The sequence below is a fragment of the Neofelis nebulosa genome, chromosome 5 (assembly GCF_028018385.1).
Source record: "Neofelis nebulosa isolate mNeoNeb1 chromosome 5, mNeoNeb1.pri, whole genome shotgun sequence".
Classification (NCBI taxonomy): Eukaryota; Metazoa; Chordata; class Mammalia; order Carnivora; family Felidae; genus Neofelis; species Neofelis nebulosa.
In genome coordinates this window covers 96,736,384-96,760,682 of record NC_080786.1, presented here as the reverse complement: position 1 = coordinate 96,760,682, position 24,299 = coordinate 96,736,384, and the positions used below count along the sequence as shown (strand labels likewise).

At 37.9% G+C, this 24,299-nt stretch overlaps 1 protein-coding gene across 5 annotated transcripts in view; it reads right to left on the bottom strand.

The window, feature by feature from the left end:
- Positions 1 to 21,913, bottom strand: part of LSAMP (limbic system associated membrane protein) — a 653,847-nt gene extending 631,934 nt beyond the window's left edge. For all 5 annotated transcript variants that reach the window (XM_058731340.1, XM_058731341.1, XM_058731343.1 and 2 more), the window contains exon 1: positions 21,319 to 21,913. In XM_058731340.1, coding sequence (XP_058587323.1) covers positions 21,319 to 21,473 — 155 coding nt within the window. In that variant the 5' untranslated portion in view covers positions 21,474 to 21,913. The remainder of the gene's footprint in view (positions 1 to 21,318) is intronic.
- Positions 21,914 to 24,299: the final 2,386 nt, after the last annotated feature.

Below are 24,299 nucleotides of genomic sequence, written 5' to 3'. Positions count from 1 at the left end.
CAATTAAGAGCAAGGGCAGCAGAGAGGAGAACACTGAGTGAAGTAATGTTAAAGACGTTTGCACACATTCCTCTAGGGGATAGAGAAAGCTTTATTGGCATTCCCACCCCTCCTCCTCCTTTTCCCTCTCCATCTCCCCCTCCTAAACTCCTTTCCAGAAGGCATCAGGACAAAGAAGCACCCAGCATTCAGCTCAGGAACAGAAAATAAATACACTGGGAATACCCCATGGTCCCTGGCTGAATACAAAGCAGTGATTCAGCAAAGAAACGGCAGCCTCAGTGAGAACAGAGAGCCTGCACTGAACACAGCACCAGGAACAAGAGGAGAGAGAGGGGGGACAGAGAGAGAACATCTTAATGTCTTCACCATCTATCCCTCTGGTGATGTCTCCCACAATAATGAGTTTAAATGCAATCATAAGTGAAAGAAGAAAGGGAAAAGGGACTAGACTGATAACACTGCACAAAGGGAAGAAGAATATAGCCAAGATAAAAAAATATCCATTTTTCATACCGATTTAAGACAAGAATGAACTAGAATCTAAAACAGGTGGTAGAAATAGATGATTTAAAAAGGGAGAGTGCAGAAAAATAAATGATATAATTTATTGGTTAGTTCAGAATGAACCAGGGAGCTGTGTTCCATTTGTGTCCCGTGGCCACTGACTTCAATTATCTTGTTAAAAAGTCTTAGCTTTATTTCCAGTGTATGTGGTGGGGATAATGTACATGTCCTCCTTTCCTCCTTCACTAGGGTCTGATGAGCACTAATTAGGCTAAGTATGTGACATGTCTTTAGAACTTTAGAGTGCTAGATAAACAGAATGCTTTTTTGAAGTGCCTGTATATTGTTGGTGCTGAATAAACATTAAATCACACTCAAGTTTTGAGGCTGAGCAAGAGAGAGAAGTTTATAGTTCATTGGGGAAAGATTTAAATTTCATTGCAGCATTTCTAAGCTAGTGACAAAACATTACTAATTCTCCATAGCCCTACCTTCTCCAAGGGACAATGGTGGGGGAGGGGAGGAGGAATCAGAGAAAGCTCTTATTAATGAAATCTGAATGTTTATAATCAAGTGAGGGTCATACGATGATGCAGAGTATAGCAGTATATGGATAAAAGGTGGAACTCATTACTACAGGGAAGAAATTATAAGGAATATGTCTAGGTTTTACGTAAAGACTTAGTCTTACACAAGATGACAAAGGAGATATTGTGGATTAAATATCATGCTATTTACCCAATAAAATCTACAAAACCTACTAAGTCAAATGCTTTAATAAGAGTCTTGGAAAGCCAGCTTTTCCATTCTTCTGATTGATGGAGCTCTGTATGCAGCAAATAAGGCTGGGTGCCAGGTTAATACTCTACATATTAAGAAAACTTTGGGGAGTGTGCCATTTTATTATAATTTCATTTCTCCTCTATGCAGAATTCCATTTTTCTTACCCTTCAACTAGATTAAATACTGTAAATCACGGCTTTATTGATAGGAAAGTAGGTATTTGCATTACTCTTAAAAATGCCATCCCCAAGAAGCCAAATTCACTACTGAAAAAAAAAAAAAAGAGTGAAGTTTGCCAAGCCAAATAAATTGCCTACTGTGAGGGGGCTGGGCATTTAGATCTGGTGGTAACACTAGATGTCTAAGTCATAAAGCTTTTGCCACGTCATCCACTATGGGAATGTGATTAACACACAAAATCAGCAAGAAAATAATTTCAAAAGAATTATTCATCTTTGGTATTTTCACTAGCCCAAAAGATTTCATCACCCCATATTCTGATAAAGGAAAAATCAATGTCCTATTATCATTCGGATCATATATAGCCATATATGATCCATAAAATGGAACAGAGCAAGAAACACACTTTGCTCTGTGCCTACCATTAAAAGAAATTATTGAGTACCTGTTATTTATCCAGCTCTGTTCCAAGCAATATGTGGGACACAGAAAACAAGGCGTCATGGAAACAGTCGTGATCTAGACTATGATCTGCTAGTAACTAGTTGTTTGATCATAGGAAACTCATTTATTTTCCCTAGAGTTTTATTTCCTCTTTAAAATGCAGAATATGATATATTTGAATATCAATACTAGCACTGATGGAGAGGTTACCCAGACCAAGGTATTTGTGTGGTCTCCAACCTTCCTTCATTCTATAATTTAGGGAGCTTGCATTCTAGTTGAGGATACAAAGATAAAATACATACTATCCTCTAGTTGAGGATACAAAGCTAAAATACATGAAACTATTAGCAAACCCTGAAGAACTAAAATTTTTGGTATTTCCTAGAAGTCTCCCCACCCAAAACATAATAATAAACAGGCAAAAATAAATAAGGAAAAATAATAAATTGAGGACAGTATAATTAATGATTTCTTATAGGAGGGAGGGCATCAGGTGATTAGAATTTAGGTAAATGGAGGGAGGGAGAATGAACCATACATCCTGAAGAAAGATAAAACTTTAATATCTATCTATCTATCTATTAATTTTACTTATTTTTGAGAGGGACAGTGAGAGAAAGAGAGAGTGGAGGGGCAGGGAAAGAGGAGGACAGAGGATCCAAAGCAGGCTCTGTGCTGACAGCAGACAGCCCGATGTAGGGCTGGAATTCACAAACTGTGAGATCATGATCTGAGCTGAATGAGCTATCCAGGCACACCAAAACACTAATATTTTAAAAAGGGAACTGTGGACATGGGCTATCAAGAAACATTCCTGACAAGAAGAGAAGATGGATAATACAGAGCGACACATTAAGAACTCATGGCGCTTATGGGGTGCCAGGATGGCTCATTCAGTTGAATGTCCAACTTTGGCTCAGGTCATGATATCTCGGTTCACTAGTTCCAGTCCTGTGTCAGACCTTGTGCTGACAGCTCAGAGCCTGGAGCCTGCTTCAGATTCTGCATCTCCCTCTCCCTCTGCCCTCCCCTGCTTGTGCTCTCTCTCTCTCTCTCTGTCTCTCTCTCTCAAAAATAAATAAACATTTTAAAATTTTTGAAAAAAAGAACTGATGATGCTTAGAAATTGAGTCTGATGGGACACAGACTGGAGGCCAATTATAGTTGATTAAGCAAGGAAAGGAATTAATGAAAAGCTGCATTTGCAGAAGAACCTAGAAGTTTAGACTACAATCTCCATATTACTCACTGCTCATTGCCGATACTTGCCCAGTGCCTAGCATAACATACTCAATACATGTACTCAATACATGTAAAGACTGAAGTCAGTCATGCACTGATAAGGGTTTGGAATATAGTGATAGCAGTGGGAATAAAGAAGTTCCATTATTTAGTGACAGCTCATCAAAATTACTAAGTATAAAGAAAAATAAAGGCAAAATAAATAATAATAATAATACCAATAATACAAACTATAACAGCACCATAGCACAATTGAGAAATCAAGTCTGAAATGGAACTGTATATCTGCTGTGACTGCCCTGTGTCTTGCTCTTTATCCTGGACCCTAGAGTCATCATCACCATATTTCCTAACTTTGAAGCAACATAGAACCGTCAACATCAGAGTGAGGCTGTATTCCACGGTAAAGAATGATGAGCCAAAGTAGTCTAAAGTATGGTGAGGTATAATTATAATTACTAATCTACCTCAAGGTAAAGAAGTGTGCCAAGAAGTTTGAAACAAAGACCTCTTGGTGTTTTTCTGGTAGCACACAACCTAAAATTGGGTTACTCTATGTATTATTCCCTCACTTCTTTACTGAAATGCCTCTTTCTACTTTTTCTCTCTATCCCCATTCAAGTTTCACCACAACCCTTAGGACACAGCCTTTCATTAAAAATGTCCATAGTAGGGGCGCCTGGGTGGCGCAGTCGGTTAAGCGTCCGACTTCAGCCAGGTCACGATCTCACGGTCCGTGAGTTCGAGCCCCGCGTCAGGCTCTGGGCTGATGGCTCAGAGCCTGGAGCCTGTTTCAGATTCTGTGTCTCCCTCTCTCTCTGTCCCTCCCCCGTTCATGCTCTGTCTCTCTCTGTCCCAAAAATAAATAAACGTTGAAAAAAAAAATTAAAAAAAAAAAAAATGTCCATAGTAACATATCAACCCACAGCAATTTTTGAAAAGTCATCTGAACCACCATCAAGAATATATTGCTTTCATTGTTACTTAATTTTTCATTTATACAAGTTCCTTGAGGGACTAGAACAAGTATGGAACCAGATTTTTTTAGAGCCTGATATTTATACAGTATAGATTATTTCCTTTAAAAAATACAAAATGGTAAATTAAAAATTAGAGACAAATCTTTGGAATAGCTGGCTCATGCAAGTGAAGAGCCCCAAATCTTAAGCTTCACAGTGAATCTACTTCTATTGGATTTTTACTTAATCCCCATAGAATGTCCAGCACAGGGTTATGCATACTAACTACCCAGGCCACACTCTTTCCCTTAGCGATTTCATCTAAACTATAGTTAAAACTATCTACTAATAAGGAAGCATTTGATGACTCGCACTGATGCAGTTCTTTTTCTGAGTACCAGAGTCCTCAGATTCACTTTTCAATGGGTAATTGTACCTGAATACTTACTGGCCCCTCAAACTCGATTAACTACCCAAATTAATCTTAGTTTCAAAATCTCTTTAATTCCATATATCATTTTGTATTTGTTTCCTATCTTCCCCATATTTGTACTTGCAATAATACTTTACCTTATTTACTTGGGAATCTGCCTCTTTCTCTATCATCCTGCCAGTCTTCCCATTTACGTTTCCAACCAATATTTTAATTGGATCTATCCGTCCCTGGTCTAGGTTTGAAAAACAGTAATTCATTTACATGTGAGATATATAATGTCTACAGATAATACTTAAGGTGTGTACAGATGTTTGGAAATTTTGCAATAATTCTGTAGTTGCCCAAGACACTAGGGCTTAGGACCTGATTGCCTAAACCTTTTCATTTGGGACTAACATTGAATGAAACTGAGACATTATCCACAAGAAATCAACTCTGACATATTTAGGACGTTGTTAGATAATTCTTAGGATTCCTTGTCATTATCTTTTAACAAGTTCTATTTTTATTTTAGCATCCACAGATTTTCCATTGGGAAACTGACATCCATGGGAATATTTTCAGCTTTACATACAGATAACCCACTTTGGAATGGGGTTAAGTGTGTTTTACTGTCATCTGATCATTTCCTAATCTGCTTGGACTTAACCTATCTCTGTCTTTTCATTTCTCCCTTCAAATCCTTACTTTTGTTTGCTCAAATTTTCTGAGCACTTTCAAAATTATTACCCAGAATGCTACATTATGTATTTAAAAGTCACCCGGTTCCACAGGTAAAGCTATGCATCAGTGCTTCTTTTACTATGAACACGGCAAGGCAATGATGAGGTAATTGGCTAAGAACCTGTTAACTCAACAGGAAAGAAACTGGTTTAATACTCTGATAATTGCTATTTACAAATTTTAACACTTGAACTTTTAGGTAAATTAAAGTCTTTTTACAAAAAGAAAAAAAAGAAAATATGCATACAAAAAACAAAAACGCTGAATTTGGTGAAAGAGACTAGTTCAGCAACAGTTGGAAATATGATTTACCTATATATATTGATGTATGGCATTTGTTATTTGACCTCAAATTTAGTGGCAGCAAAGGCTATCTGAATTTAGGAACAGGAAATCAGACATTCAAAAGTTCTTGCTTAATTATTTCTGGGGAAAGTAGCTGAAATGAAAAGTAAGGGGGTGATACAAACAAAGCACTCCTCAATTCAAGAATAGCAGATTTACCCAAAGGCAAATAAAGTCCATGGACACTGCTACCCACTCCCATTTTCCTGAAATGATCTTTGATGATGCTGCATGAGTCAGCAGAGAGAGGGTTCTTGGAGCAAATAGCTGGGGATGTGACTTAGTCCTGTCAGGACTCGGACCCAGGACTGGAGTGGCTCAAGGCCTAGGATACCTAAGTCTTCAGGGTAGAAAGAGAGCCAAGAGGAAGCAAGTATTGGGAGAGAGTATCATGTTTTAACCTTTGCGGGACTAAATGATTTGACAGTTTGAGCCATGTTGAACAATGTAAGAAATGAGGCCCCATTTAACCTGATCAGTCTTATCTATTTTGATGAAGCTGGATGAATATAAAAGTATCTTTCTGAGACCAGATATGTCTTAATATTGATCTGCAAAGAAAAATGAAAGACCTAAATAAATCTTACATTTTAATGAAACATAGTCCCTCTCTCTTAACATACTAGCAAATTCTCCAGTGGGTAGAAAGTTGTAAAGGTATGAATATTAAAACCCACTGAAAATTTATTAGAGAATATATTTCTGAATGAAATTCTTCATAAGCACTCAAAGTGATATTGGATGCCAATAAAAAACACACACAAAAAATAAATTGGATATACAGAATATCACAGAATGATAGAACATTCTGTGGTAGTACATGAAAAATCATCCATTTCAACTTTCTACTACATAAAGGTTTTCGTTTCATGGTCCTTTTTAAATGACATTTTTAATTTTGGTTAGCAGGCCTCTGCTTAAATACAAAGATGACTAAAAATTTACTTCTTTACAAGGAAATCTATTCCATTTGGTAGAACAGCAAATGAGTACACACACACACACACACACACACACACACACACACACATAACAGATCCTTCTTATTAGATTCTTATGTTAAACATCGAAGATAAGAGGGTATTATTATCATTTTCATTTTAGAAATAAAGGACTTGAGGCCCAGCAGAGATAAGTGATTGTCTCTTATTTGTTCTTGCTTACAAAGCTGGAAGTTGGTAGAGGCAAAACTTGGAGCTAGGTCTCCTGGCTCAGAAGCTGTGTTATTTCCATCATGCCATAAAACTATGTGAATGATCATTTATAAAAGAATTCAACCTGGGGATGCCTGGGTAGCTCAGTCAATTGAGAATCCACCTCTTGATTTTGACTCAGGTCATGATCTCATATTTGTGAGATTGAGCCCCCACATCAGGCTCTGTGCTGAGCATGCTGACCTTACTTGGGATTTTCTCTCTCCATCTCTCTAAGGCCCTCCACCACACTTGTACTTGCTCACTTCCTCTCTCTGTCTCACTCTCTCTCTCTCTCAAAATAAATAAACTTAAAAAACATAATTCAACCTGATTTGTTTATTTAAATTATGTTCCATTTAAATTATAAACTACCCCAAATTCTTTCCTTATTTTTTTGAGTGGGATAAAGTATGGTATGAACACATACATATGAACAATATTCTTTTAAATAGAGAGTGATAATTTGCCTCCCTATAAGCTTTCTTCCATTTTTAAATTATAATTCTGTCAAAAAACCAGAATTTCCTTATCTTTCTGCCTTACTTGGTATGACTGATATGACACAAAGCTATCCTCTTATTTTTATGTCAAATATGGTCGCAAGTTTGCTCACCATATTTTTATCCAAATATTGAACATGGCCAAGGACACACTGAGAGAATCCTTTACCACTGTCAATCAATATTTCTTTGGCAAGATTATCCAATCAAATGAAAAAAAAAACCTAGCTCATTATAAACCAATAACCTGTTCATTTATCTGTCAGGAGAAACCTATCAAAATACAGATACTCAGAGTAAATGGTTTTTCCCTGATCTATCAATCTGGAATTTTATTAGTTTTAAAGAAATCCACTTACCAGTTACCGATTGTTCCCAGGGAACCCATGTTGATTCGCAGTAGTCACTGCTTCCTTTTTAAAATGTTCTAGAACTTAGGGCTTTGTTATTGTTGTTATTGACGATATCATTTTCCCATTTTAACTAGGACACTATTTTATGTCACCAATACTGTGAAATGGTTTCTATATTGACAGGGATTCAAATGTTAGCAATAGTATGTCTATAATCATACTACCAAATTGTTTTCAAGCCCTGGATATATAATGCATCTGAGTCTTACACCTGAATTTATTCATATTACTCTAATCATTTCTTCACTTGTATTGGGTCTTTAATATTACAAAGGGTATAAAAGCATAATTATGATAATTTTACTTGATAAACAAATTGAAATTTAAGTAAAATTCTTATTCTACTTCAGCAGCCAGTCTCTCATATTCAGGAGTCATGCTTATTCACAGATCACAAGATCTCAAGGTGACTTAGAATAAAAGAAAAATGGAAATTTTGTCTAAAATTGAGATCAGAAAACGAATCAGTAAACTTTTTTTAAAAATGGGGCATCTAGGTATCTCAGTCAGTGAAGCATGTTGGCACTTGATTTTCACTCAGGTCATGATCTCATGGGTTTCTGAAATCAAGCCCCACCTTGGGCTCTGGGCAGACAGCAAGGAGCCTGCTTTGGATTCTCTCTCTTTCTCTGCCCCTCCCTTGCTTACACATACACATATTTTCTCTCTCTCTCAAATTAAATTTAAAAAAAAGAGAATTGAAATCAGAAATACAAAGAATTGACTTTACATTTTTTAAAATTATTTCTCTTTTAGCCAATACACCATTACTGCGTATCTTATAATACAAATAGGAAAAAAAAATATTATACAATCTTACTTTATTCCTTAGGGACTATAGTGCATGATAAACAAGATGCAATAAAAACAAGAAATATTAAGTCTGGAAAAAAAGAGAAGAAACATTAAGTCTGACCTCTCTTGCAAATAATTTTAGCACTTGCATAATGATTAATTACAAATAGAACTTATTAATCAAAACAAGTTGGGGCGCCTGGGTGGCGCAGTCGGTTAAGCGTCCGACTTCAGCCAGGTCACGATCTCGCGGTCCGTGAGTTCGAGCCCCGCGTCAGGCTCTGGGCTGATGGCTCGGAGCCTGGAGCCTGTTTCCGATTTTGTGTCTCCCTCTCTCTCTGCCCCTCCCCCGTTCATGCTCTGTCTCTCTCTGTCCCAAAAATAAATTTAAAAACGTTGAAAAAAAAAAATTAAAAAAAAAAAAAAACAAATTAAGAAAGCCATTGTATAATGCTTCCTATATATTGTACCAGTTCATATCCTTGATAACCTGGAAAATTCCGTTTTCTGCAATAAACTTCTCCATGATTGGTGCATCAACTTAATTTGAGTTCCTATTAAATAATACTATGACCCAAGTTCACAATAATATTCAGATTCATTTTATGTCTAAATTTATTATGCATATTAATAGCATATGTATGCTTTTGCTTTCTCATATTATTATTAATATATGCAAAAGAAACAAATTTTTTAAATCTTGTATTCAAATACATCCATACAACACAATAAGGTATATTTATGACATTTTTTTTACCTCCTAACAGATTATATAGAAATAAATACTTTTATTTCTAGAGCTAGATTTTGAGTCGTTTTATTTCTACAAGTATCATATACACTTTAATATATATACCTTATATATTAGTATTTATATACAAGTATATATATCTTTAATATAATATTTATATACTATTTTGCATTAATGCAAATATATTTTCAAATTTCCTATAACATGACATTTATAAGCTAATGTCAGAGGTTTATTTGTTATTGTTTTGTTTTCTTTTTTGAGCATATCACCATCCAACTTATAACATCATGCATTTCTTCTAATGAATTCAACCATACTCAAAAACTTAATGTCAGACCAGACCAACATCTTTGTTTTAAAGGGCAAATAGGAATTACACCCATTTCAGAGTTAAAACAATAAAAGCTAATTCCCAACTTTCTAGAGTTAAGGCTTTGTGAAACTAAAACCTGAATCCCTTTATATTCAATCTAGAAGTTTATCTGATCTATAATATCCTGTAGACTTTAGGCATTTCCTTGTGAGGCTGATAATATTAGATATTAGTTCATCATATTAGCATCACAAAAGATAGACAAAAGAACAAAAGTCAGAAAGAAGGTCAAAGAAAAATCCATATGCTAAGTTAATGATTCTGCAATGTAAAATGCTGATCTTAAGATATACTCATACAATTACATCATGAGCATGCATAAGATGACAGCAATCTTGGTTATGTCAAGAAAAAGATCAACCACAAATTGGCAAGCATATGTGACTCAAACCCCATAAAATAAACAGGTCTGATATAGGTGTGCTAGAATGAAGTATAACTGAAGAAGCACAAAAATTAGAAATCAGGAAACCAAGTAATTTTCCCAATTAATATTTTCACATGTATACATTTGGCCATGCATGACTTTGTGTTGACTTTCATTTTTATCTATATTGTTCCTACCACAGAATTGTGGCAAATAACTTGATAACTTGAAAATATAGGAACTCACTATAGAAATGCATCACCAAAAAAGTTATAATAGAATACACAGTAATATATTATTGTATGAGAAGCTGGGTTCTATTTTCCTCAGAGTTACAGGCTTATCCTCTGACCTCATATAAATAATGCCTTTGTGCATTATAGCAAAACATACAGAGAGAATTTGGGATTGTTAAAAAGTCCACTATACATTCAAGTTTGAATTTCTCCAGGAGTCAGTAGAGAGCTCAACACTGCAAAACCCAAGAGACATCATTGTTCAGTATAAATAATCACTTTGAGTTGAATGAGCGCACGTGATCTATACCGTGTCTCATTTCTTAAGAAAGTAGAACAGATGAGGTGAATACACCTGTTCAACAACAATCCTGCCAACCGTAACTCCCAAATCCTCAACTTAGTCCCTCAAAGTTCACAGGCACTTCTAGAGGGAGAAAACCTCAGCAGCTCCCAGAAAGTATATCCCTTCTTGTAAGCTACCTGGGAATCTGAGCTTTTCATAGACATTGGACATGCACTGAGTGACTCCTTTTTGTAAGAATCTCATCTATCAGCATACTTTGTCTGGGCACCTGTGTCTGAAGTTTTGGGTTCCCCTAAAATGCTACTATATGCACTTCTCATTCTCTTGGAAGTGGTGCTTAAAAAGAATAGCTGCAATGGGAAATGTTGAAAGTGTTTCTAGCCAAACCCCTTATCACCCACCAATGACCAGAATATAATCCATCTCTGATTTTATTACTTTATGTTTTTCAACCACACATTTATAATTTCTCCAGTAGTGGTTGGCCATACCATTAAGATCCCTTACTTCATCCCTGCCTCCTTCAAATTTGTCTCCTCTTCCATAAACCAATTTCTGATATGCTTGATTTACAGTATGACTATTCTTATCTGATTAATTCAGTGAGTAAATATTTATCTGAGCACCTGTAGGTACTAAGCTAAACTCTCAGATGGAATGGTAAAGTAGATGAGACACCAGCCTTTGAACGAGTGATAGCACATTTGAGGTAAGACAAGAGAGACTTTAAAATGTAGTAAATGCTGAGGAACCTGGGTGGCTGAGTCGGTTAAGTGCCTAACTTGGGCTCAGTTCATGATCTCATAGTTTATGAGTTCGAGTCCCTCATTAGGCTCTGTGCTGACAACTTGGAGCCTGAAGACTGCTTAGTATTCTGTATCTCCCTCCCTCTATCTGCACCTCCTCTCTCTCTCTCTCTCTCTCTCTCTCTCTCTCTCTCTCTCTCTCTGTCTCTCAAGAATAAATAAATATTAAAAAAAAATTAAAGTGTATACATGCTAAATTGATGTATGTATATGATCCAGAAATTCCACTTCTGGGTACATATCTCAAGGAAATCAGTATCGGAAGGAGGTATCTTCACCCCCATGTTCATTGCAGCATTATCCACAAGAGCCAAGATACACAAACACCCCAACATTCACCGATAAATGAATCAAAAAAGAAAACATGAGATGTATCTCTATCTATATCTGTATCTATATCTACAACTATATCATTTTTATCTATATCATATATCTATATCTATCATTTATATCTATCTCTCTATGTACACACATACACACAATAGAGTATTATGTAGCTATAAAAATTTTTTAATCTTTCCATTTGCAACAACATGGGTGAATCTGGGCAGGGGGGGCATTATGCTAGGTGAAAAAGAGCTAAATAAAGACAAATACCATACAATCTCAATTATGTATGGAATCTTGAAAAAGGTCTATGTCATAAAAACAGAGAACAAGAATGGTAGTTGCCAGGGGCTGAAGGGTGGTGGAAATGGGAAGATGTTGGTCAAAGTGTAGACTCTCAGTTATAACATCATTAAGTTCTGAAGATCTACTGCATGTCATGGTGACGATGGTTCATAATTTTGTGTTTTATACATGAATCTTGCAAGGAGAGTGGATCTTGGGTGGTTTTATCACTACAAGAAAGGTATCTAAGTGAAGTGATAGATGTATTAGTTAACTTGATTGTATAATCATTGTATAATGTATATGTATATCAAGTCATCATACTATACAGCTTAAGTGCTTAAATTTTATTTATCAATTATACCTCAATAAAGCTAGGAGAGAAAAAAAATATATATGCAGAGAAGCTATTACCAATAATAAATAGAGTACTTAGCCTCATCTGAGAGAATTAGAGAAGATTCCTGAATGAGATCACACCAAAACTAGCCTTCAACCTAGAAGAAGCAACAAGGAGGTATCCTATCAAAGAAGTATAGCAGGGAAAAGTGGAGCAGGGAAAAGAAGGTTCCAGGCAGAGAGAGGTTTGTGAACACAGGTAAGAGCTAGCACCGTGTGTACACACAACCATGTGCTCATGAACAGAGAATGTAAGTGGTTCCGAATTAGTAGATGCAATGAGGTAGCAAGGCATGGGGAGTTATCCAAGCTAAGGACCTTTGACTTTATGTTATTGATAATGACAAGGCTTTGAAGGATCTAGTGATATTTCTAGATTGATATTGGAAAACAATCGGCTTGTGATAGGTGAGGTCAGGTCCATGGGGTCTGAAAGCACTAAGTAGAATAAAGATGTAATCTAGCAAAGTTGCCTGAGTCAGGGAGAAACAGGTAGTGTCAGTTCTAATCTCATTCCAGACCTCTGTCTCTATGTTTCCCCTACCTAACTAGACCAGGTTTTATGATCTTGCATGAGTTTTAAAAAATGGAGTTCAGTGCTTTGAGGTTTATCTTTGTGTCACCTCGTAGTTACAAAAGCTTTGATACAGAGCTTCACTTGTATCCTTGACCAGGTTCACTACCTTGGTAATATATCTGGGGTATAAGTCCCTTATTACTGAGGGCTTTGCCCTGTGTAAGCCAGTCTTTATCCCATTGACTCTGTTCTTCTCTGAGCCTCAACCTTGTGACTAATTCTCTATATAAGCTGACACACCTCCCTGTGACACCTACCTGCCTACCTGCAGGGCGCACTCAGAGTGCTGACCTGTTATTTTCCCTTTACTGTGCTCTGTCCCTTTTTTCTGGTGAGACATGTTGGACCTGCCTTGGCTCACTTACTAGAAAGCTTCATGAAAACTTGACACACAAGAAATAGCCTGTGTACTTGTGGTAGGACTTACTATGCAGAGCACCCACCATGCCAGGGGACTGTCTATATCTATGTCCAGTTCCTCTTAGTGACCACATCAGCCCCATCATTAGCCCAAAGTAAATTCTGTACAAATTAGAAAATAAATTCTACCATCCTCAAAGAATTTTAAGTGCAAACTATAGTAAGTACAATGTGTAGAGTCTGGACCACAGTCTCACTGTACAGTCATCCTAGTCAAGGTCTCTAAGAGGGACTTTAACTAGGTAGAAAGTCATAAGTAACAATAATAAGGTAGTAGGGTTAAGGAACCCAAACGAAGTACTGGGGAAAAGAGTTAATAATTCAAATAAGAAATCTGAGTAACAGAGAGAGTGCCAGATGCAAAAAGCAAAAAGGAAAAAAAAAACTTAAAGAAAAAAAGTTACATGTACAGGACTGCCTTTTTGAATATGATAAGACAGATGCTGCAAGCAAAGAAAGAAAGCCTATGTGGTTAAGACAGATAGTGAACATAGAAACAGTAATGCAATTACTGAAAAATTCTTCCTTGACCAGCACTAGCTGCATGATTATCCATAGAAGGCTCAGCTTTGACTTGATTTGGAGGGATTAGAAGGAGAAAAGAGGAGAGGGACAAGAGGGGAGAGGAGGAGGAGGAATGAGAGACAGGAATAGAAAGAAGGGAAGAGAAGCATAGAAAAAGGAAGAGATAGAGAGGAGGCAAGTAGAATGGAGGGGGAGGATCAGGAGGGGAGAAGAAAAAGAAAAGAAAGGGAAAGACACTTCTCGCATAATTTTAAACAGCATATCCTATGATAGCATGAAAACCAAGAAGGTAACTTCAGTGCTCCTATGGAATAAAGATCTCTGAAGGAGCATTACGAGGCATGAATTCTAGTTCTAAAAGTCACTCAAATCTTTAGACAAACAACTACATTTTTCTTTTTCTTTTCTGTATTTTTTAGTAGGCTCTAACCCCAACATGGGGCTTGAAATCACAAATCCTACTTCAAGAGCCACATGTTCTATTGACTAAGCTAGCCAGGCACCCCTAAATATTTTTCTTCTCACTTAAATCATTTTAAAATGACACAGTGGACTACATAATCTCCAGGCCTTTCCTACTCTAGATTTCTACAAGTTTATCCTATGGTACTTCACAAAATCTGAAGCAATGTGTTTTCTTTTATGAAGGTTAATGACTAATTAACTTGAGATGATGTTTTGATTACAAGTGACTACAAAAAAGTGTTCATTCACCCTGTACTCCTGAAAAGAAATTCAACTATATTCTAAGATACATGTAACTTTAAAGTGAAAAAAAGTGATACAAACATAAATGACCATCCTTGATCATAGAAATAAAAACAAAACTCTCATTTTATCAAATTTTCTAATGTTGTAGAGGTTATTTCCTACTCTGAATATAATGACAATAATCTTATTAAGAGGTTATATTTTATGCCTTTTCATAACTTATAAAGCATTCCAATACATAGTATCTCATTTGATCATCATAAAAATAGGTTGTGTAGGCCAAGCAATTGTCAATTATTCTCATTTAATAGATCAAACTATTTCAAACTATTTCGACCTAGGTCTTCTGACTACGTGTTAAGCATTGTGAACTTATGACATCCTTGACAAAATCTTTACCTATGAAACAAAGACTTGATCCTACGTTTTAGCTAAAGATTGGTCACCGTGTAAAGTTGAGATGAATGTCACAAACATGTAACCACGATCTTATATTTATGTATAGGCAGTGTAAGTGCACATAATTAAGCCTGTTTGAATACATTATCACTGAAGACATTTCCCTTGCCTAAATATTATGTTTTCTCTAAGAGATAGTACTGCAAAAGAAAATACTAGAACCGCTTTGTGTCTTGCCTAATGTAAATGAAAGTGAGAATACAAGACAATCATCTTTAAGAAGCCAAACTTTAATGCCGTTTCAATAGATATTATGTAAATTGGATCCATATTAAAATAGTCACTCCATTTTCCATGACATTGTAGTTATGAGATCGTGTGTTAAAGAAATGAATCTATGATGATCTCATTCTTCTCTCCCAATTGAATTTGTACATCTTTGCTGTTGACATATTTTCTAAGCCATACAACATGACTTTAATTTTTTACTACATATCTATTAAGTATTGCCTCAAAAATGGTTTGTAAAAGAGATTCTTCAACAAGTAAAGCAGTGGTTCTCAACTTTGTGTACATATCGGAATCATTTTTAAAAATTACCTATGCCAGGCTGTACCCCAAACTAACTAAATATAAATTTCTGGAAGTAGAGAATATGTGGCTTCAATATTTTTTAAAAGGTTTCCAGTTGATTGTCATGTGCAGCCATGGTTGTGAACCATGGAAAGCAGTACTTCTCCAACTTTAAGGTATTTATGAATCATTTGGGGATCTTCTTAAAATACAGATTCTGACTTATTAGGCTTGGGATAGACCTGAGATTTTGGATTTTAACAAACGACTATGTGATACCTAAAATGCTCATCTGCAGAACAGACTTGTATTAGCAAGAGTCAGTGGTTCTCAAAGTGTGGCCCAGTCCTGAAGCATTAGCATCAAGATCTTAGACCCTACCAGAGACCTACTAAATCAGAAACTCTGAAGGTAGAAAGCAAGTAATCTGTGTTATAACAAGCACTCCTGGTACACATTCTGATACACCTTCAAGTGTGAGAAACACTGGTCTGAGCAAAAGAGCTCCCTAAAGCCAGAATAATGGGGAATGTGGTTGGAAATGACTAATATTTTTATGCTTACATAAGAGTTAACAATCAAACAAACGTTCCTACTTTACCACATCTGAGCTTCTTAAAACAACAGTACAGTACCTAGAGTAACTAAAATAGGCAGTTTCAGCATTTTATAAATGAAACTGAAGCTCAGATATTTAAGGGATTTGTTCAAAGTCATGAAGCATGCAAGGATGGGTCCAAAATTAGAGTCCAGGTCTTCTGAGTCTTATACACTAATGAGCAGGACATTCTGAAAACAGGGCAAATGGCTGTAAGCCATAAGTAATGCCCTAAAGAGAAGTGCAGGGGGTGACAGCAAGGGGGACCAGCACCAGCAAGGGGGACATTCTGAAAACAGGGTAAATGGCTGTAAGCCATTAGTAATGCCCTAAAGAGAAGTGCTGGGGCTGACAGCAAGGGGGACCAGCACACATTTAGGTAATGTCCTATCCCATGAGTCACAGATATCTGTACCTGGAATTTTCAAAGATTACAGCAAAATATGTACTTATTCTCTTTTTGCCTGAGTTTGTTGTTATGTATAAGCAGCTTTAAGAAACACAAATGTTTAACCCTCATCAACTTATTTAGTGGAAGAGTCAAAAAACCTTTGGTTGTTCACTGCACAACTCTACAAATAATTTATTCAAAGACAGATGACATAGAACATAAAAATCACCTTAATATGTGGGGTTTATGTGAATACATACTTACATGCTCATACTTATAGAAGCACAAATTATCACAATTTGCATTTGTCACATGAGACTTAGCTACTTTGTTCCTCTGTCCATAAGTAACAACAAATAATAGAATTTACTGGTATATCAACATTAATAAATGTATCTAATATGCCATATTCCTAGACAATATGTAGTGTGCTATACTCTATTATTTACCAAATATATTCGATAAAGGATTTAATGAACAATGAAGGGTTCTTAAAGTATCAGTAAGAACCAATAAATTTTGATTACCTTTAGTAAGTTAGCCACAGAGAAAGAAAACTTCAAAATTGTCACAAATTTTCCCAAAAGACCCATGCCCACAAAGTTTCTTTTCAAATAGTGAATTTCAAGTGATAGAAAAATCACATATTGTGTCAGGAGTATGTTTGAGTGTTGATACTTTCTTTGTGAATGTAGGCGTTCCAGATGCCTTATAGAAGAGAAGCCATTTTTCCCTTGAAATTTGCACAAAAGTTTCACATTGAATGGTCAAATAATTATATCTTTTCTGTTGTATCCTCTTTTTCCCCTAGTACAGAAACAAATAATGAAATAAAGACCAAGAATTTTGAAAAATTAAAAATTAATTAATTAAACTTAGATATTTGGTTTCTTGCAGTTAACATTTATTAGGCACATTTAATTTAAATGGGGAAAATGTCATCACCATGAAAAGCATTATAATATTTTGCAAACACCAAATAGGGTCAGAATTATGAAATAAATAAAACTGTAATACCTCAAATTTAAAATATTTACAATCACAATAGTTTGAAACCTTTGCATTTCATCATATATACATTTACATAATATGTCCAAAATATGTATTTTTATGTAATTTTCACAAAGTTATCTTGTGAATAGATATATTGGGATCAAATATTTTATTATCTTTCTAGACATATGCTACTGTTACTAAAAGTATGCAAATTTAAAGGCTGGATTAGAACACTTTCTATTTCCATTTTTCCTTTGGCTTATCAGGAGAGCTGCATGGTTTCAACCTACCAAGATTAACCTGGGAGAGAATCTCTATAGGAGCCTGTGTGCAAGGGTAGAAAGTTAGAAAAAACAGTGCTAGAAACTTGTCCAGTAATTGATGAACTCTTACACTCATTGGGGGTGACAGTGGGGCAGGTGGACGCTGTTCAGAAAAATACCTGAGATGTTCTCACAAGTCCCATGGGTATGTCATACACATTACTGTGCAGACAAATAATGCAGTTTCTGGTTCAATATCTAGGAAGGAACTCAATGTACTGTTGCTGCCACCACTGGTGTGCGGATACTTTGATTCTATTCCTTTAAGATAAAAGAGGGTGTGTGGTTTCTTTCAGCTCTTAAAGGATCTCATAAAGGACCTCATGAATCTAGACTCTCATCTGGGAAACAATAAGGTTGGGTAGGTATATGTGAGAATATAGCTCTTTCCACCTAGTTTCGTCACCTTCATTCTATAGTCTTTTATTGTGTTTTTTTTTTTCAAATGATAGAAATTACAGAGCAAGACCCCCAAGACTAGTATACATCTCCTATTTTGTATAATTATACAAAAAATGAACATCAATTCCCCAAAGAGACACTGTTTTTTTTCATGGAAGTAAGGCAGTAAAGGTAAATGTTTTAGGGACAAGCAGCCAAACTCCTTTCACTGGACCACCAGAATTACAAACCTTCCTTGTGTCCTGTTGCCATTTCAGATTATTCAGGGCCACAGATTCACTGAGAGAGGTTTTTTTTGTTCTGTTCTGTTTTGTTTTTTCTCCTTGCCTTTTCAGTTTCTCAGTGCCAAACATCTACTGTGGCTTCCAATGAATCAAGTTCTCCTTCCTCTCCTCCCCTAAAAGCTCATGCTCCCAGTAAAATGTCACAAATAAAGTAGAAGCAAGCCTTTCCCAGGCTAGACTTGTAAACAGAACGCAAGAAAACCATTCTTCACCAGGAAACTGACCCACAAAGCTTACTGGGCTCAGTTAAAGAGATTGAGAAGAAGGTCACCTAAGAAAACAAAGGAAACTCTCTTCATAGTTACTTCTGATAGAGCTCCACCAACCCAGAAATAAAAGGCTTGTCCAAGGCAAAAGAAAGAAAAAAGAGGGCATATTAGGTGAGGTCTGGAAAAGCAATTGACTCTCACAGGTGACTTCTCTGCATGCTCTGTTTGTCTATCTTCTCTCTCCCAGTGAATAACTGTTTCTATATTTATTCTCATTTCTCACCACCCCATTTCCAATGCTATAATGTCTACTAAAGTGTAATACTTAAAAACTCCATTTCTTTTAATCCATAGACTCACAGAAACACATCGATATCGTATGCAGATATTTAGGTAGTAAGATGCCTCTCAAAAACACAGACTTCTATGCCTAGGCTTATATGAAAATATAAGAATATCTTTTTACTTCTGAATTAACATTTACATGTTTACTCTTTGATAACTATAGTTTAACTGTAGTTAACTATAGATAACTATAGATAACTCTTTGATAACTATAGTTTAAGATATAGGTGATGCTGACTTAACAAAGTTCATGGACATTTAAGTAAAAACTTAGACATCCAGGATATTCACTTTTCCCATATTCAGTCTTATAATCAGCAAAAGCAAATCCTTCAGGGGATAGCACAAATTTATATAGAATGCTTCCCTGGTAAAGAGTCTATGACGTTAGGGAGTATCAACGTTAGCAGTTGAGATGGCATGCTTATGTGTTTGCAAAAAACATCTTCTGCATCATGTCCAAATCCCTTTGCAAACAGATAAATTACTCTATAAATCTTATTACTCCATGTGGATAAATCACACAGGCAGGTTTGCAGGGCTGGAAAGCTGGTAGGGAAAATCTGCTTTGGATAGTAGGATCTCTGGGATTCATAATCATCCAATACTCAGGAAACGAAGAAAGCAGCACTCACACATTAGGATTTTCTTAGTTTTTACAATCTGCAGCAACACACACACACACACACACACAACACAACACAATGCACACAACACATACACATTCCTCTGTAACAAGGCTGGAGATCCCAAAGCAGGACACTGTGACAGCCAACCAAATTTATTTCTGAGAAATGGAAAGAAAACTTTGCTGCTCTAGGCAGCTCTGCTGGAGAACTGCTCCCTGATGCCCCAGGGTTTATGCACTATCAGCTCCTTGCACACAGATTATAGGTTTATTTTCTATTGTGTACTGGTTTTTATTGCCACAACAAGCAATATTAACTGTATGGACAGACTGACACTGGGGCATTTCATTTGGACAAAATGAGATTTTAAAGGGTCTCCAAGGAAAACGTTTTTGTCTTTCTTTCTTTCTTTCTTTCTTTCTTTCTTTCTTTCTTTCTTTCTTTCTTTCTTTCTTTCTTTCTTAAAAGAAATTTAAGAAAGCTAGGAAAAAGGACAAGGGGTATGTGCAGGGGGTAGAGGAGGGGCAGAGAGAACAGAAACATAGGAAAAGAAGCTTGATGCTTTTTTAGAAATAGAATGATGGCTAGGCTCCATTTGAGTGTCTCTAGCTTGCTATCCCTTATAGGGGTCAAACTCCCAAGGACTGGGACTCTTCCTTTCCAAATTTCAATCCTAAATTATATTTCAGAGTTTGGCACAGCTGCACAGAGATAGAACTGGAAGGTCAATAATCAATCTGAAATACCCATTTTACACCAGGTTAATTCCTGCCTAACCTTTGTGCTTCATACTCCAATTCTTAAATATCAGCAATTTGGCAAGTTCCTTTTTCTTTTTCTTCTCTTCATTCATGTGTTGATTTCTATCCACATTCCAGAAAAGGCTCAGTAACCAACCAAAGTTCTAATATTGATTTATTGCTCTCGGTGTCAATTAGAAGATCCTTACAGAAAGTCTCCAGTCCAGACTACTGCTGGGGTAAAGGGAGAGCCTTGATGTGCATATTCTCTCTCTCTCTCTCTCCCTCTCTCTCTCTCTCTCTCTCTCTCTCTCTCTGTCTTCCACACACACACACATACACAGAACACAGCACAGAGAATGCAGTAGTGTGTACCACTCTCTGAGAGCCATAATTCAACAACTCCTCTTTCCTGGTTAAAGAACCCCAACAAAACTCTTAAGTGCAAAGCATCTAAAATTACAAAAGCAAGAACACTGCCCAAGCGTCACTAACACCACAGGCGAAGTTAGACTCTCTTGGTAAGAGAACTGAGGTCCTGAGAAACCAAACACATTTAAGCAACATTGCTGGTCCTTGACGGGAAGCAGAATTCCTCTGAAATTTGTTGGCAGATACCTGGGCCACGCAGTAAAAGGCGCGTGTGCATGCACATGCACACTCACACACACACACACACACACACACACGCAAGCCTGCAGCATCAGAAGCTAGAGTTGAAACACACACACACACACACACACACACACACACACACACACACACACACACACACTCGCGTGCGCACACAGCCTAAAAGTTGCCCGAAAGCCCTACCTGAGGATGGCCGTGTCCCCCTGCCTCACGGTGATGTTGTCCGTGCCTCGGTTAAAATCCACGCTGCGAACAGGCAGTCCTGTGGGAAGAAGGCAGAGCAATCTCAGTAGGACCAGCGGCAACTGTTTCCGATCAGGCTGAACTCTGCCGACCATGGTGGCCACGCCGAGGTGCAGGTCCCCGCGTACTCTGGAGGGTGTGTGCGTGCTGCTCACGCCGAGGGGGCTTTACAAACACGGGGCTTTCATCAACGGCCAGGGCGGAACGGGCTTGGCCAGTCTGAGCTCCTCGCCACTTTCCCTCTCTCTTTGCCTGGCTCAGGGTGTCCTCCCTCTAAGACTTAACAAAGCCCTCGTAAAACCCCAGCGGAAGGGGGAAAAGTCAAAGGAACAAAATTTAAAAGGAGAGAGTGCAAATATAAACCCCTCCAGGAAAGATGAGGAGAAAGCCGCCCAAGGAAGTGCTCTTCTCGGGCCTGCCCGGGGCTGGATGCTCCTTTGCCAGCGTCTGAGCTGAGCTCCTGCCCTCCCTAACCCACTTTCCCAGGCGGGCGGCCGAGGGAGCCGGCACCCAGCCTGCCAGCGAGTGTAAAGAAACCCACACAGCGGCGGCAGCAGCCCGGAGTCTCCCTCCACCCCCCCTCCTCCCTTTCCTGTTTCTCCCTCCAGTCCCTCCCCTCTGCTCGCACCTCCCCCGCCCCCCGCGGATTTCAACAGCCCCTCCACGTCATCCCCTCCGCCCTCCCTCCGGCCTGGCCCCTCGCTTTGCACAACTGCCCCCTTCAGCAGCAGCCAGCCTCGGTGAAAGCCCGATGCGCCTTTAGGTTGTCAGGACAACAGCTCCATCTGAGGCCTGGCTGATTTCCTTAAGAAGAGGGAATGGAGCTTGGATGTACTGTGCTAGAGAAAGGGGAGAAGGAGAGGGACTCAGGCTGTGAAAGCACGGGAGAAAGAGTGTGGGAAAGAACAGGGAAACGGGAGAGATGGACGGGAAAGGAGCCCGGGAAAGAGAAGGCAAGCAGAAGGCAAGCCTTGACAGACAAGGGAGTGAGGCAGAGAGGGATAAGAAAGCACGGGGAGTGGAGGGGGACCCGTGCCCAAAGATGAGATGGGCAATGTAAAACAGAGGAGGAACTTGCCAGGGGAGGCAAAGATTAGAAGCCAAAGTTGGTTTCAAAACTTAATATTCCTGGCCACTGGCTTCTTATACTCACATATTTTCCATTCTTTCCTCTCTCCTGCACTTTGTCTTACAGGATTAAAAAGGTTTATTTTCTCTCCTTCCTTTACCCCCCCCCTCCCCTTCTTGGAGCCCCCTTATGAAAGATGGATTGGAGACAATGCTGGTATTGAGTGGTCTGGAGTGTGAATGCCTGGTTTGTCTTTTCCAAGTGCCAGCCTCAGCAGCTGATCCCCAATCCCTAAATCAACCTCACTCTCCAGGAAACCCTCACTCAGTCCCACGCATGACAAATGGTACTAAGGATTACTGTCTAGATGTCATGCTGCTCTTGCTACCTGGCTTGCTACAGGCACCTGCTTCTCAAAATGTTCATATGTAGGGAAAGAGATTTGTATATCAGAGAGCTTGTCATTTGCGGACCACACTGAGGCTACGGACAACACTCCTATGAATGGCAGACAGGATACCATCATTTGTCATTCCTTCCACTCAGGGAGTCAAGCCAAGTGATAAGGACCTTAGGGGCTAACACTGTTAGTCACTCATGTGACACCCTCAAACTGTTAGCTATCTCTCTCAGTGCTGATGCTGAGGATAAAAGATAGGAGTGGACCAGCCAAGGACTTTTTCTTTTTCTTTTTTTTTTCTATTTAAATTTTATTTATTTGAATCATGAAGTCATTCACATGATGCAAAAATTGAGCTGTAGAAAATACTGCAGAGCCAATTGTGGTTACCATTCCTACTCCCGTCTTGAGGGTACCATTTCTCTTGTGTGAAAGCAACAAGTATTTCCAGATTCTTATACATCTTTCTCTAAATATTCCAGATATATTAAGTATATATACACACATATAAGTCCACCTTCTTAGTTACACAAAGGATTAGACAAGGGCATGGGGTGGATGCAAGAATATGTTTAGGAATTCTTATCAAGTCCCACCAGAGTACTAGCCTTAACGAGGCACTTACCGGGCTGACACCTTCCTTGTACCTCCAGAATTCAAGGAATTAATCTGCTGAATTTTATCACTTTGAAAGGTAGATACACTCTAAGAGATTATGTGAGGAAAGTAAGGAAAATTTTGTGTTTTTTGAGTGTTTCCTACTACAATGGCGCCTAGGTAATAAGGCAGTGATGTTCCACCACTAATTTGTAACTCAGCTGTTTAAAACTTGGAATGCATTTTGCCACAAAAAATTATTAACCCAAGTGATCAGATGAATTGCAAAACCCAAAACTCTGTGGTTCCCAGTATCAATGGCAAAATGAACTTCAAGTGCCAAATGGAAATGCATGGATTACACAACTCTCGGCAAAGATTGCAGGGAAAAGAGCACCAACAATCCCTTTAACCCCACCAATAGGTTTAACACATCCCCAATGGGTTTCTTCTGAGCATTTAGAGATGAAGGATAGGCTTAGGTAGAACATCTTATTATGGGAATTGGTGTTTCTCCAATGTCAGGAGGAAGACAAGAAACACCCAAAGGACTGGGGCCACTAGAACATCTATTTCCATTGATGATGCCAGGTAAATGGTGTGCTACCCCCACCATGAGAACTAGAAACTCTGAGCAGAAGGATCAGATATATCAAGAGTATCAATATCCTTTTGAATCAGTAGGTTACACTTTGAATTAAGAAACAAAGAGGTTTTTCCAGGGCTAGCAGGAAGTATGGTGGGGTGGGAGCATAAGCTTTGCAGGAGATGCCTTACAGGGGTTGCTGACTAACATCTATACAAGTAATCTCAAATTACCAGTAGGACTCATCTGATCCTAACATGGGACATAGA